This window comes from Chlamydotis macqueenii, chromosome 1 (genome assembly GCF_036417535.1).
Source record: "Chlamydotis macqueenii isolate bChlMac1 chromosome 1, bChlMac1.mat, whole genome shotgun sequence".
NCBI classification, from domain to species: Eukaryota; Metazoa; Chordata; class Aves; order Otidiformes; family Otididae; genus Chlamydotis; species Chlamydotis macqueenii.
The window spans coordinates 196,702,275-196,718,105 of NC_141556.1; the positions used below are offsets into that span (position 1 = coordinate 196,702,275).

General features: G+C 42.9%; 1 protein-coding gene across 1 annotated transcript in view; it reads left to right on the forward strand.

Annotated features, from left to right (window-relative positions):
* CRYL1 (crystallin lambda 1) overlaps positions 1-15,831 on the forward strand; it is a 63,639-nt gene that overhangs the window by 18,726 nt on the left and 29,082 nt on the right. Inside the window, exon 4 of the mRNA XM_086739534.1 lies at positions 12,613-12,774. Within this exon, the coding sequence (XP_086595660.1) occupies positions 12,613-12,774 (162 nt within the window). The remainder of the gene's footprint in view (positions 1-12,612; positions 12,775-15,831) is intronic.

The following is a 15,831-nucleotide window of genomic DNA, read 5'->3' on the forward strand; positions in this document are numbered from 1 at the left end:
CTATTTTCTTGCTTAATGATAATCTAGTAAGTAACTTGTTTGACGATTTCCCTAGATTTCAGTTGGTTAAACCTTAACTTCTTTTCAAATTTGGCCTTTGTAGAGTAAGTCCACTTCAAGCTTTAAAAATTTTGTTGATGTTTTGTGTTCCTTGAATGAATTCTGCAGACAGTTGCCTTCTATGTTGTTTTCATGGGACATAACTTAAAACGAATGTGATGAAGTGGAACTTCTTAAATTACATTAGTGAAGATATAAAAGTGAAAAAGATCCAAGAAATAATTAGGACTGAGTAAGAAGAAAATTCATAACAGTAATGTCATGAACCTTTAAGAACAAGGTATGCATTGATGCATATTTTATATTCCTTCTCCAGAGTATTTTTGTGGAGTAACTTGAACTGATTGATGTGCTTTGCATCAACTTCAGAAGGAAATCAGTCTGGTTTTTGCTCTAAAACTGAATATTCACCCAATTTCACTTCTCAGAGCTTTTATATGCTACTTAGGGTAAGTGCTTAACATGTACCATTTAGGTGAATGTGCACTGCAAGCTTCTTGCATTGCTAAAAGCTTTAATTTGGAAATAACTCTTCCTTTAGCTCAAAATGCCATCAAAACAAATTAATGGGTACATTTGTACTGTAATATCTGGCATGGGACTATTATGGGTGAGGTAAATGTTTCTTAACTCTCCTGCATGAATGTGATGACTTTTGTCTTTTGTCCTTATGTGACTATTGGGTACTGAACTTATTAGTACTTGTTTCACTATTAAAAATGTGAGTCTGTCTAGTTCCTAAATAATATAAGCTGAATAGAAATCAGTGCAGCCCTTGTATGATCTCTTACCATAATACTAGTGAAATGAAAACATAGCATTTGAAATGTTTTTCTTTGGAACAATTTACTAACAGAATAATAAAGTTTACTGGCTCTCGGAGGAGGGTAAGATGACTAACTCTTGATATTTCAGCTGCTGTGTATGCTGGTGAATTGTGAGGGCTGGCTGGGCTGGTTGAAGCCAGGCATGGAGAGTGGCTGAGAGGTGATCTCCAAACCTGTCAGTTGTGCTGTGGCATAGGACAAAGCAGACTGGTAAGGGGATGAAATTAAGCTTCTAACTTATACTTTGTGGTCTGAGGTATTTATCCTTTTTCCTGTTAAAGAAACTCTGCCTAAAAGGATGTACTCCCTCCCTCCTCCACCTGCAAACTCTTTTGAACTGGTGATAACAACAGTAATACATCTTCAGCCAGATCTTTTGGATCTTGATGGCTCTTTATCTCTCCCAGTTAGACATATTTAGAAAAAGAGTGTTACCAGCCTAAAAACAGCTTTCAAAAAGCCTAGTGGTACCTTAGAATGGGAAACCAGCATTGACTTGGGAGCCTTGACAGTAGGCGTCCCTCATGTCTCCTGTCATAAAAATTTGTCTTTGGTCTGGTACCAGTTTCCACCACTAGCTTTACTTTCCTGATGGCTTTCAAGAGCCATTTTTACTTGTGAGGATGAGGAGCTATCTGCAGGCAGCAATGGGTGACAATGTCTTCAGCTGCCCTGAGTTGATAGAATAGAAGACCATACCAATTTGGAAGCTGTGTTAATGATGTACCTCTGTAAATACAAAAGCTGCAGGAAGGTAGAGTGTGCAAGCATTGCAGTAACATGGCTTCTTCTGGACTGGTCGCTCGTCACCTCTGAGCATTGGATAGACAAACATGAGTCTCTTTTCGGCTGGGTAAATATAACCTTAGGCCTGGTTTTGCCCTACTTATCTTTAAAACTGACCTGAGACACCAGAAGTTACGTTTTAGCTTCTGAGGGAGCTTGTTTTAAGCATGTGACCCAACTCAGTGTCTTTGTAGAGATTCTGAGAAAACTCTTTTTCTGATTTTTAGGGTTTGAAACAATCTGATCTCGAAGACTTGCTGTAAAATACTTTAAGTCAATGTTTGAGTTGAACTGAAGGTCAGTGTTTGGGTAAACATCTTGCCAGTGTTGTCACTGCTGTGGTGCTGCTGCTGAATGGACTTCTGTCCTTCCAGAGTTTCTGATGTTGACTCCTTGTCTATCCTGTGCATATAACAACTGGTGTTGTCTGCTGTTACAGACTTGAATATGGTTTTGGTCCCTGTTACGGGAAATCATTGTTGCCATAACTGCCTAGCAGTTAATCTTGCTCTTCAGGTTCTCTTTCAGTGCTCCCTGGTCTCCTTTCTAGGGCTGTATTTGTATTTCCATTGCCTTTCCTAGATCACTTCCTCTGTTTTTCAGGATGGATGGGATCACAGTAGAAGAAAACAGAGAATATCTGATCCTTTGAGAAAAGTTGTGGGAGGACAATGTCAGTCAACCTATTTGAGATATTATTGCCCTTTCCTAAAGGAACAAAAAGGGTCTTCATCTCTCCTGTAGCAGCCTAATCAGCTTGTCTGTCTGTCTGTTGAAAGTTTTGTAGGGCACATGAACATCATAGGAAAAGATGGATCTCTTCATGGTGTGATACTGACACTACATGAAGCAAACCTTCCCAAACCTGCGAGTTTGATATATACATATTTTTTTTTTAATTTTTTTTTAAGAAAACATAGTTCTGAAAACTAGTATTTCCTCAAATCCTGTTTTGTATTTGTACTAAATGTTGAACAGGCACTTGTAATTCAGTCCTTATTCTGAACAGTATAAAATGGCAGTAACTTAATATTTTTATTGCTCCAGTTCCTTAACAAACTATGTTTCTGAACTGTAGGAAAGTACAAAATGTTTCCATTTAAATGCTGGATTTCACCTCACCAAAATGTTGTTTACTTGTACAATATCATGTGGCAGACAGTCTCTCATGTCACTCACGGGGTAGTGATTTAAGAAGCATCAGATTTCACACTGGTATGAGCTCATAAATTCAAGACAACTAAGAAGTTATCACTTCTTTACAGTTGAAGTGAGTTATAGCCCTAAATTAATGAAAAAAAAATTGATTAGCCTGAGAGTACTGGTCTTTTAACTGATGCTTTTACAACTGCTCCGTAATCAGCTTACTAATCTACTGCCCTTTAATAGATAGTTTTGAATTCTATTAAAGCTTTTCTGAAAATGAATTTAACACTGTTCTGAAAGCTAGGCACTTGTAGATTTGCTGTAAGACACTTTAATTATTTTGAATGGAAATTTTAAGCAAGTTCAAACCCTCTGAATCAGAGTTAAACTTGTACGGGGGGGTTTCCCCCCACCCCACTCAGTCCTCTATTCCTCAGCAGGACAGTGTCTGAGAGGACCCCTCCTTTATCAGAAGATTCACCTTTACCTTTGCTGCCCTGTCAACTACAGAGTTATCCAAAATCAGGCTGGAATGGACTTCAGAGGTTCCTTAGTCCAACCCATGCCCCAAGGCAGGATCAGTCATACCTGGACAACTGTGTGTCAAAATGGGTTAACCTGTTCTTAAAATCCTCATGTGATGTGATTCCTTTTCTTCCCCTGTGTTGAACATTTTACTTCTGTGCATACATACCCCATAGAAAGTCTGTAACTGAAGTCCCAGGATTTGTGCATATGTGACCATGCCTTTCTACTTTATTTATATTTTTTAATAATTGTGTAAAATAGTGATAATGTGGCCCCGTCACTAACAAATTGCCAGTCTGCCTTTCAGTTAAAGGAGCTGCTCTCCTTATCCTGCTTTCTTACCCTTGGCTTACAGGATACCAATTCTTGTTTAGGTTGAAAACAAAGTCTTGATTGCTAAGGTTATGTGGCTTGTTTTGGGCTAACTAGAGTTGTTTAACATCTAAGGAGTCTTTTGTTGCCAAATATATTTTTGTTAACAATCTGGTGTGACACATGCTTGAAACCCTTTTGGAGGAAGCTCTGTACCCAGGTATGTGGAATGAATATTTGCAGGGGTGAAAAGGGGCAAACAACCTGATGAGGAACACCTGTTCCCTTGTGTGTATCCCATATGGTTTAGGTTCCTGCATCATCTCAAAGTGTTTCAGTGTCAAGTCCCACTTAACCTCACCCCCATGCTGTGCTGCACAGCCAGGTTGCTCCCCTTTCTTTCCCTGTGACCCTACCTGCTGGGGGCTCGAGTTCTGTCATGCTCTAACAGAATGATGTCAATTCTCAGAGTCTGTGCTGTTAGTTGGTTTTGTGGGTCTTTTTTTTGTGATGTGGGTGGTTTGGGGTTGTTTTGTTTGGGGTTTTTTTTTTTCCCCTTTTAATCTTCCTCATTTTAACTGATCAAAATTCTGACACCACACTGAAAGGTGTGCAATAGCCTATGGGCTCCTTCAGTAACAGCTGTATGTACGTCTCATGTTTCTGTGCTGCATCCCAAACCTGTACAGCTGCTGTCCCTGCCTTTACCCTCAGATGAGGGTAATAACACTTTTTGAAAGGAGACTGCAGTAAATGTTTTTTTTCCCCCCCACCATCTTTGCAATTTGAAATTATGCATTTTTGTTTGGCACCTTGTCTTAATTAATATCCTGGTATAATAGTGTATCCACATACAATCCATCTTTAAAATGACTCAGAATAAGCATCATAAAATGTTTTGCCATTTTGGGGAGCAGCATGATGGAAAAGTCCAAAATGCTTACAGTCAAATATTTGCATTTGAAATATGTAACAATTTTGTGAAATTTCCAAACCTATTTAAACCATGAAAAATTTTAGATAGTTGAGCTAAATTGTAATGGTTAACAGTAACATTGGAAGCAAAATTGATATTCTGATGTAATAACTTGTTCTGATTTTAAAAATACTATTTTGTTTTTCTCCTTGTTTCACTAGCTAAACTCCCATACTCTGCAGTCAAAATGTCACAATTTTTTTTTAATTGCAGGTGGTGTAGTTCCCCAGTTTCATTGTGTTTGACTTTTGTTTACTGAATAGAATGCACATTAGTGTCTGACATGAGGTACAAAAGAAACAAGCTCTGGTTTCCTTAGTAGAAGGTGCATCTTTAGTCTTCCAGAACAGAAATATAGACCTGAACCCTGCAGAAGACCAAACTACCATGTCAATACAAAAGCCTAAATAGAAATAATAATAATTAACACTGAAATACTAGTGAAGGTAGTGAACATTTTAAACACTATTTTGCTTAAAATATAATTTTACTTTGATATGGATTCTATAGAGTGGTGATAATGACGGAAACACAGCAGTCCGTGTGCATCCGGAAGTGGATCAAATAGATGCAGTTTTGCTTTGATAACTTCAGTAACTTCAACTTTGCCAGTAGTATTGTGAGGAACAGAATTGGCTGTAAAATTGCAGGATTTAATTTGCAGAGAGATTATTTTAGCATATGTGCTTTTCTTTTTTTCTGAAGTCAACTAAGTTATTTGACTGTACAGTTGCTAGCTGTAGTCATAGTACTTTGAAATCTATGTTTCATTTAATTAAATTTCCAAGTCTCTTTTTCAGGTATTTTTATTGTCAGTCTTTATACAGATAACCTGAATGCTGTTTAAAATCCACAGATCCCTGCTTTTTATGTAGGTTTATGTTAATCAGGCTTTGTTTTAGAGTTACAACATTCTAAAGTGAGTTGGTAGATTGAAAACAAAACAATTATGCCTGAAGTCTTTTCTGGGAAGTGTTTTGGTTTTTTTTTTTCCTGTTAGTGAATTGTAATTATAGAAGAATAATTAAAATATTTTTGGTAAATGGATTAGGTGTCAAAACTTTCAGAAAAGCTGTTTTTCTGAGATTCAGGACACTTTGGCTCTTAATCCTATGAAGATCTTCATATTCCCACAAAAAGATGGACATAATGTGGTTCTTGTTGCAGGAGGGCTGACAGTCTGACTCCAGTTTGTGACATAGTTTGGTGCTCTGAAAGCTGCTGCTACATCTTCATTCTATGAGAGGAGAGCATTGCTGTCACTTGACTCTGGGAATTGTTCTACAGAAGTGCCTCAAAATTGAAAGCTAAATAGCGACGCTGAAAAGCTGAGACCACTGAAAGTTCTGTAAATTGTATGTGTATAAATAGAGGTACAGAGCCATGGTTTGTGGCATGTTTGGAGATCTTCACTTAACTGTAGAAGTTGAAGAGTGTCCTTGTGGCAATCAAAGTAGTTATGGCTTCTGAATAGTTTACCTGCTACTTAAAGCCCTATTGAATTTACTGGGAAGTCACGGAACTCTTGAAAACGATTTTTTACCTCAGTTGTGGTTAGGGCAAGGCTACAGGGCACTCTTGCTGTAGCAGCTGCAGCATGGCAGTGATGTACTGCTTTTGGGGGTTAGGTGGTGCAAGATGAAGGTAGGAGAGGAATAGCTGCCTAGGGTATTTACTACCTGCTGTCAGCTAGCATGCACAGAGCTCTGACTCTGTTTGATTCAGGAGCCAGTTGAGAACTTATGGATCAGGGTTAACAGGACCACCAGTGTGGAAGACATTGTGGTAAATGCTACAGACCACCCGATCAGGAATAAAGGGCTTTCTTCAGACAACTGGAAGAAGCCTCACATTTGCAGGCCCTTGTCTTCATGCTGGGGCTTCAGCCACATCAATATCTGCTGGAGGGACAACACAGGAAAGCATGTACCATTCAGGAGGATTCTGGAATGCCTTCATAGTAACTTCCTGACACAGGGGTTGAGGAGCAGAAGAGGGGACCATGCTGTGCTGACCTCATACTTAGAAACAAGGAAGAACAGGTTGGAGATGTGAAGGCTGGGGCAGAGCCTTGGCTAAAGTGACCATGAGATGGTAGAGCTCAGGATCTTGACAGGAGAAGCAAGACAAAAAGTGAGATCACAACCCTGGACTTCAGGAGAGAGAGCTTTAGCTTATTCAGGCCAAAATCTGCTTGGAAGAATCCTGTGGCATGAGATAAAGTCAGGGAATAAAGAGAGGGTCTAGGAGAGCTCAGGATTGATTTATCTTCACTGGCAGGAATTTACATTGTCATGAATCTTCACATTAAGATTGACAGGGAGGAAATGTTTTCTTGATCATGTTTTGTATATGCAGCAGCCAGGATCTAGTCAGGAGGTGACAACTCATCATTGTGCAGCTGTGACTGTCAGACTTCATTATTTAGCAATTTCTTATGCTTGGTGACTACCAGCAGGCTCCATGCTTCCTGTTAAGAGGGCTCAATGCTGCTCCTTGTGACAGCATCTCCAGATGCTCTTGCAGAAAGTGGCTTGCTTGTTGCTGAATGGTTGCTGCTAATCTTTGACCTTCTACATGCCACTTTAAATCTTTGGCTTTCATCTTGTACTGCCATGGTTGTATAGGGCAATACCACTCATTTTAAGACCATACCACTGTGTTGCAGTGCTTTACTTCTTGACCATGCTTTGTTTCTTTCACCCCCCCGTGCTAATAAATCCATGACCTTGGTAGCAATTCCCATTGCTAGTGTAAGAAGAAGGTATTTTGCAAGATTGTGTTTTGGGGAGTGTTTTCCTGGAAGGTGGTACAAGTGAGTTGCTCTCTTGGCATATCTGAGAAGGGATAGGAAGAATCTGGGTAGATGCCAGCAGCTACAGGTAAATGAAGTTGTGCGCTTGGATGACTGTGGATGTGTGTGGGAGCACAGATGGTGGATAGCATGGTGCAAAAGCCTCTACAAAACCACAGAGCCACAGGATTTAAACAGATAAGCCTTTAGCTTTCCATGTACTGGCATTCAGAGATTTATATCATATGAGTACAACTTCTTAATTAGGGGCAGCTAGACCTCAATCACCCTGTTTGGGTATCCATGTTGTCTGCTGAGGAGAGAGTCTAGTATGCGTTTATCTTTGTGTAGTTCTTTAAGAGTTCATAGGCTGGTCAAGTAGCTGTTATGTGTTCTCTGAATATGTATTTGAACAGTGTAATGCCTATTACCTTTAAGCCTTTAATTCAATACAACTCTTCCGAGAGGTGGCTTTTAAAAATTAACAACTGTCATGTTCTGATCAGGCTGTTTAAAAAAAAACTATGTCTAAAAGTTTAAATTCGAAGTCAAATTAGTAGCAACCTTGTTCAGGTGCTCAGGCCTTGGAATAAAAGCGTACTGTTCCCTGCAAACAAGTGTGATCTTCTCTACAGAAAGGGCACAGAAATATACAGTGTCACTTAAAATGCATAGAGGTGTATGCTAACCTTTTTGCACTGATTCTTTGCGAGAGACTGTGGTAGCTTTAAAGCCGTATCTTATCTGTTCACTGTTTGATCTTCTCTTTCTCAGGGTAAACAGAATAGCTTCAGACCTCCCCAGGCTCTATAACTGACAGCAAGTGAGGTTCCTCTTTAATGGATTGTTTAGAGCTTAATTTTCCCCCTGTTCTTCAGGGAATTGGTGTCTCTGAGAAAATAATTGCATGCTTGATGAGGACAGAAACTTTATTGCAGTGGTCCAACAACCTGAATACAATTGTGATACTATAAGAGAAATTTCAAGCAAATGGCCCATTCAGAAACCTTATGTAACCATGGCAGGTTTGAGTTTCCAGCAGATTTGAGTTTGCCTTTTTGATTATCATCTGATGTGAGAGGAGGCTTAGAGTTTCAAGTTGACAATAAACCTATTCAGAGCAACTCTTTTATTAGCTTGAACAATATCTGCAGAGTTCTCTTCATCTTTGGCTTTACTGAAAGAAACTATTTAAACTTAACCAGCAAGCAGGGATCCTGGAATTATAAGCAGAGTATCACTTTTGTTTTGATAAGGCTGTCTATTACTTTGGGTTCTATCTGGAGTTCTTAAATGAACCTGTTTATCACTTCTGCATTGTGGAACTTTTAGTACTGTTCCCTGCAACTTGCTTATTTTTTTTAGGACTTCAAATTACTTTTAACCCATTTACTGGTTAAAAACTCTGGCCTTGGGCATTCCTGCCATAGAGTCTGTCTGAAGCTGCAGGTATTAAATGTAAATTTTGGATTATATTAAATGTATAGCCTTTTTTTTCCTACCCTCGTAACATAGCATAACAAGAAGGACAGAATGAGAACGTTAGAGTTCGAAAAAAGCAAGTGTTTTCTGTGTGTTTTAAGGGGAAAGCTGAGGTTTTGCAAGTTTGGGATCCTTTTTGGGAGGGTTTAAAAAAATTCAAAAAACCCGGAAAGCAAGCTGGCTGCTTTGCCTTGTTTTCTTCTTGTAGACTGAAATCTTTCTTATAGATTGTGGGACCCACTGTAGTTATTCTCCCATGCCCTTGTTGCTCCGAGACTGGTGGACTTCTGCGTGCTCTCCTTCAGGCAGTGCCTGGGATAACTTTGAAACTGTAGTGACTGTAGATTGTGGTTCTTGGCTCATACATGTGGAATCTCACACAGTACTGCAGAGCTGAACATGCTCAATAGCTTTGGGAGAAGTTCTCATAGTACGCGTTCTACTTCGGAAGTCTTTCTCAGAGTTGAAATTAATTGAGAGATTTAAGCTTTTCAAGTATGACAGTCACTGAGAGATGTTTCAGTGCAGCCTCCAGAACTGTACCTTGGAATCTCCTGCCATAGTTCTGGAGATTGTACATTTGTCTTTTGAGATATGCCTATTCATTTCCGTCTTGTCTGAGAGAGAATATTGACTTCTGTCATGTGAGATTCTTTTCAAAATAGAATCGTAGAATGGTTAGGGTTGGAAGGGACCTTCAAAGGTCATCTAGTCCAACCCCCCTGCAAGGAGCAGGGACATCCCTGACTAGATCAGGTTGCTCAGAGCCTCATCCATCCTGGCCTTGAATGTTTCCAGGGATGGGGCCTCCACCACCTTTCTGGGCAACCTGTTCCAGTGTTCTATAACTCGCATTGTGAAAAATTTTTTCCTAATTTCTAATCTAAATCTATCTCTCTCTATTTTAAAACCATTACTCCTTGTCTTATTGCAACAGGCCCTACTGAACAGCCTTTCCCCATCTTTCTTGTAGGCCCCCTTGAGGTACTGGAAGACCGCTATCAGGTCTCCCCGGAGCCTCCTCTTCTGCAGGCTGAACAGCCCCAACTCTCTCAGCCTGTCCTCATAAGAGAGGTGCTCCAGCCCTTTCATCATCTTTGTGGCCCTCCTCTGGACCTTCTCCGACTGGTCCATGTCCTTCTTGTGTTGGGGGCTCCAGAACTGGACACAGTACTCCAGATGGAGTCTCACCAGGGCAGAGTAGAGGGGGAGAATCACCTCCCTTGACCTGCTGGCCACGCTTCTCTTGATGCAGCCCAGGATGCAGTTGCCTTCTGGGCTGCAAGGGCGCATTGCCTGCTCATGTTAAGCTTCTCGTCCACCAGCACTCCCAAGTCCTTCTCCTCAGGGCTGCTCTCAATCCATTCCCCGCCCAGCCTGTATTTGTGCCTGGGATTGCCATGACCCAGGTGCAGGACCTTGCACTTGACCTGGTTGAACTTCATGAGGTTGGCACGGGCCCACCTCTCCAGCCTGTCAAGGTCCCTCAGGATGGCTTCCCTCCCTTCCAGCGTGTCGACGGCACCACACAACTTGGTGTCGTCGGCGAACTTGCTGAGGGTGCACTCTATCCCACTGTCCATGTCGCCGACAAAGATGTTGAACAGGGCCGGGCCCAGCATGGACCCCTGAGGGACGCCACTCATGACCGGTCTCCACATGGACATTGAGCCGTTGACCACCACTCTCTGAGTGCGGCCATCCAGCCAACTCCTTATCCACCGAGTGGTCCATCCATCAAACCCACGTCTCTCTAGTTTAGAGAGAAGGATGTCATGCTTTGCCCAAGTCCAGGTAGATGATGTCAGTTGCTCGTCCCTTGTCCACCGATGCCGTCACCCCGTCATAGAAGGCCACCAAATTGGTCAGGCACAATCTGCCCTTGGGGAAGCCATGTTGGCTGTCACCAACCACCTCCTTGCTCTCCATGTGCCTTAGCATGGTTTCCAGGAGAATCTGCTCCATGACCTTGCCAGGCACAGAGGTGAGGCTGACCGGCCTGCAGTTACCCGGGTCTTCCTTATTCCCCTTTTTAAAAATGGGGGTTATGTTCCCTCTCTTCCAGTCATCAGGGACCTCACCAGACTGCCACGACTTCTCAAATACGATAGCCAGTGGCTTGGCAACTTCATCCGCCCGTTCCCTCAGGACCCGTGGATGGATCTCATCAGGTCCCATGGACTTGTGCACCTTTAGGTTCCTCAGATGATCCCGAACCTGCTCTTCGAGTACAATGGGCGGTTCTTCATCCTCGTAGTCCCTGCTTGCACCTTCTACAGCTTGGGTGGTGGGACAGGAACTCTTGTCGGTGAAGACTGAGGCAAAAAAGTCATTGAGTACCTCAGCCTTCTCCATGTCCTGGGTAGCCAGGACACCAGTTCCCTTCTGGAGGAGGCCTGCATTTTCCCTGGACTTTCTTTTGTCCCCTACGTACCTATAAAAGCTCTTCTTGTTGCATTTTATATCCCTGGCCAGATTCAGTTCTGCCAGGGCTTTGGCCTTCCTTACCTTATCCCTGGCCACTCGTGCAGCCTCTTTGTAGTCCTCCCAGGCTACCTGTTCCCGCTTCCACCCTCTATAGGCTTCCTTTTTCACTTTCAGTTGGTCCAGGAGCTCCTTGCTCATCCACGCAGGGCTCCTGGCCTTTTTGCCCGACTTGTTTTTCACCAGAATGCACTTCTGCTGAGCTTGGAGGAGGTGCTCCTTGAATATAGACCAACTTTCCTGGGCCCCTCTTCCCTCCAGGGCCGCATCCCATGGCACTTTGCCCATCAGGTCCCTGAAGAGGCCGAAGTCCGCCTTCCTGAAGTCTAGGGCAGAGAGCTTACCGTGTATTTTCCTTGCTGCCCCGTGGATCTTGAACTCCACCATGTCATGGTCGCTGCAGCCAAGGCTGTCCTTTAGTTTCACATCCCCGACCAGTCCCTCCCTGTTGGTGAGCACAAGGTTGAGCATGGCACCCCTCCTTGTCGGCTCCTCTATCGCCTGCAGGAGGAAGTTGTCATCCACGCATTCCAGGAACCTCCTGGACTGCCTGTGCCCTGCCGTGTTGTCTCTCCAACAGATGTCAGGGTGGTTGAAGTCCCCCATGAGGACCAGGGCCTGTGACCATGAGGCTGCTCCTATCTGCCTATAGAGCACTTCATCTGCTCTGTCCTCCTGGCCAGGCGGCTTGTAACAGACCCCCACTGTAACATCCCCTGTCCGTCCCCATCCTCTAATCTTGACCCATAAGCTCTCTGTCAGCTCCTCCTCCATCCTCAGGCAGAGCTCCACACACTCCAGCCGGTTGCTGACATAGAGAGTGACACCCCCTCCTCGTCTCCCCTTCCTGTCCTTTCTAAAAAGCCTATACCCTTCCATGTTGACACTCCAGTCGTATGTGTCATCACATCTTATTTCTCCATACTGTTATCTCTGTGCGTGAACAAAATACCTGTATTTTAGACAAAGCAGAATAACTTGTGTTAAATCTCCTGTGGTGGTCTATCTTCTGCTATAGAGAAACTTTTTGGCTTTCTATTTCTTTAAATGTGGGAAGGCATTTTTGTGTTAAGGCTCACTGGTATAGCTAGACTGATATAATAAATGGTTTGTGCTGAGTTTGTAGGTGTCAAGGTGGGATCGGTGAAGTCTGAAATATATAGATAAATACTATTGAACTAGAAGACTTCTAATACTGGTTTTTGTTTTTATTCCAGGAATGTACTCCAGAGAACCTGGAACTGAAAAAGAAGATTTTTGGTCAGTTAGATCTTATAGTTGGTGACAATGTTATCTTGAGCAGCTCAACCTCTTGTCTTTTACCCAGCAAGTTGTTCACAGGACTTAAGCATGTGAAGCAGTGTATTGTGTCACATCCTGTAAGTATGATGGCATGTTTTCTTACTGTAGTAGTAGTAGTACAGATGTTGAACTAAACTGCACCCCAAAGTCTTCCCTGCAGATTGAGAGATATAGAAGAGTATTTGGAGTGCTTGTGTGCCATTGTTAGTGTGCAGGGGCCTGACTCTTCCAGAAAAGCTTTAGTTTGGTCATTCTGTGAGCAGCAGCATCTACTAATAATTTGAAAGGACGTATGCACGTTTCATGCTGTTGGCTCAAGGTACGTTCTGTGTAAGCTGATCTGCTTGTATTGTTGTGTGTTACTCAAACTGCTGGCTCTCAAAATCTAGGAATTCTGTATTTTGAAGAGAATCCTATAAAATTCCCTAGTTTCTTTTGGCCTCCTTAGTCTTTTCTAGTATCCTGTTTCAGTTGATGTTGGGTTCAGTAAGGATCCAAACAGTGAGTTGCATGTGCTTATCAAGTAATGTCAGTGAAAGATGGAAGGTTTTGACTCTGGTTTCTTCAGATTTCTGATGCAGAAGCAGTATATCTGAACAAGAAGAGCAGGTGGATGAAATAGAACAAATTGTACTTGTCAGTCAATGTCAAATTGTACTGTCAGCCTGACCTCAGTGCTGGGGAAGATCATGGAGTGGTTAATCTTGAGTGTGCTCACCAGCCATGTGCAGGACAACCAGGGAATCAGGCCCAGCCAGCATGGCTTTATGAAAGGCAGGTCTTGCTAGACCAGCCTGATCTCCTATGACCAAGTGACTCGCCTAGTGGATGATGGGAAGGCTGTGGATGTTATCTACCTGGACTTTAGCAAAGCCTTTGATACCATCTCCCACATCATTCTCGTAGAGAAACTGGGGGCTCGTGACTTGGACAGGTGTACTCTGAGATGGGCCAAAAACTGACTGGATGGCCGAGCCCAGAGAGTTGTGGTGAACAGAGTTAAATCCAGGTGGCAGCGGGTCACAAGCAGTGTTCCCCAGGGCAGCGTGCTGGGGACGGTTCTGTTTAATATCTTTATCAATGATCTGGATGAGGGGATTGAGTGCTCCCTCAGTAAGTCTGCAGATGACACCAGACTGGGCAGGACTGTTGATCTGCTAGAAGGTAGGTAAGTTCTGCAGAGGGATCTGGATAGGCTGGATCCATGGGCTGAGGCCAATTATATGAGGTTCAACAAGGCCAAGTTCCAGGTCCTGCACTTCAGTCACAACAACCCCATGCAACACTACAGGCTTGGGGAGGATGGCTAGAAAGCTGTCAGGTGGAAAGGGACCTGGGGGTGCTGGTAGACAACTGGCTGAACATGAGCCAGCAGTGTGCCCAGGTGGCCAAGAAGGCCAACAGCATCCTGGCTTGTATCAGAAACGGTGTGGCCAGCAGGACTAGGGAAGTGATCTTGTCCCTGTACTTGGCACTGGTGAGGCTGCACCTGGAAGACTGTTCAGTTTTGGGCCCCTCAGTACAAGAAGGCTATGGAATTGCTGGAGCATGTCCAGAGAAGGGCAACGAAGCTGGTGAGGGGTCTGGAGACCAAGTGTTGTGAGGAGCAGCTGAGGGAACTGGGATTGTTTAGTCTGGAGAAGAGAAGGTTGAGGGGAGACCTTATTGCTCTCTACAGCTACCTGAAAGAAGGTTGTAAGGAGGCAGGTGTTGATCTCTTCTCCTGAGTAACTTGAGGAAATAGTCTCAAGTTGTGGCAGGGGAAGTTTAGGTTGGATATTAGGAAACACTTCTTTACTGAAAGAGTGGTTAGGCACTGGAACAAACTGCCCAAGGAAGTGGTTGAGTCACCATCCCTAGAGGTGTTCAAAGAACGTGTAGATGTGGCACTTTGGGCCATGGTTTAGTAGGCATGGTGGTGTTGGGTTGACAGTTGGACTTGAAGATCTTGGAGGTCTCTTCCAACCTTAAAATTTTTATGATTCTGTGAATTTACATGCTTTGTGACCAGCTGGGACAGGGCAGTGATGCAGAAATGGCATGACTAGAGGTGACAGCAGAACCTCAGAATGCTGAAGGACACTCCTGAGCCTCTGTATAAGTCTATGTGGGGCTGCCAGACAGCAGTTTATTGCATCTCTCCGCAGTATGGAAGAGCATTTTGTCTTGATCACTGGGGTTCCTAGTACTTCTGTTTCCCACTACTCAATAACTAATGAATGTGTTAGCCTAATCTTAGCTTAGTGTTTGACAAATCAGTTGAGGACTATTGTTATGAAGGCTTGCAGTATCTGCAGAAAGGTCCTGCTCTACTGTCTGCAATTTGGTAACTGCATGTCTCTCCAGGGCATCCCTTGGGGTGTAAAGTAAATGTCACTTCCTTGGGCGTGCTCATGAGTGGTAGCGTGAACACAAAAATACAGCACTGCTTTATCGTAGTGTCTCTACAGCTACCTGTAGCCTAATCTTGCAGTGTCATAGCATTTGGTCCGTCCCTTTCTGACACCTCTGCACCACCACCATTGTTCCCTAGGGTGACTGGGAAGTAAAAGGAACAAAAGGATTGGTTTCTTTTTATTTAATTAGTTTTCATCCCCTTTTAGGAAAAAAAAGAAAGTCAAACATCAGTGTATGTATCTGTGCCTAGGTTTAGCCTTTCTCCAGTCTAAAATTGAGTTCTTAACTCATATTTCCAGGGTTGTAACTTTCTGTAGTGCAAGAGAAGAGATAATGCCTCTTCTAGACTTCTGTATCAAATAACTATTGCTATAATTTTATTTTTTTAATGAATTCCTGGGCTTCTGCCCAGGACTGCTGACTGCTTGTCAGTCTTTGATTTTACATTACTCTTTCCCAAGTTGGCCTGTACCCATTGACTTGTTTAGTCTGAACTGCAGTCTTTATAGGAGTGAATTCTGAAACCAGATTTTATCAGATCTGGAAGGATAGCTAGTCCCTGCGTAAACATTTTCTATCTGGCTGTTGTAAGGATATATGTATTTTCCAAAGCAAATACACTGGAGTGTCTTAAAATGTCTAATTGTTCTGAAATGGCTTTGCAGTCCAACTGAGACTATTTTCTTAGTAATCTCAGCTTCATTGAAAGGGGAGTGTACTGAAGAAGCTGTGAACCA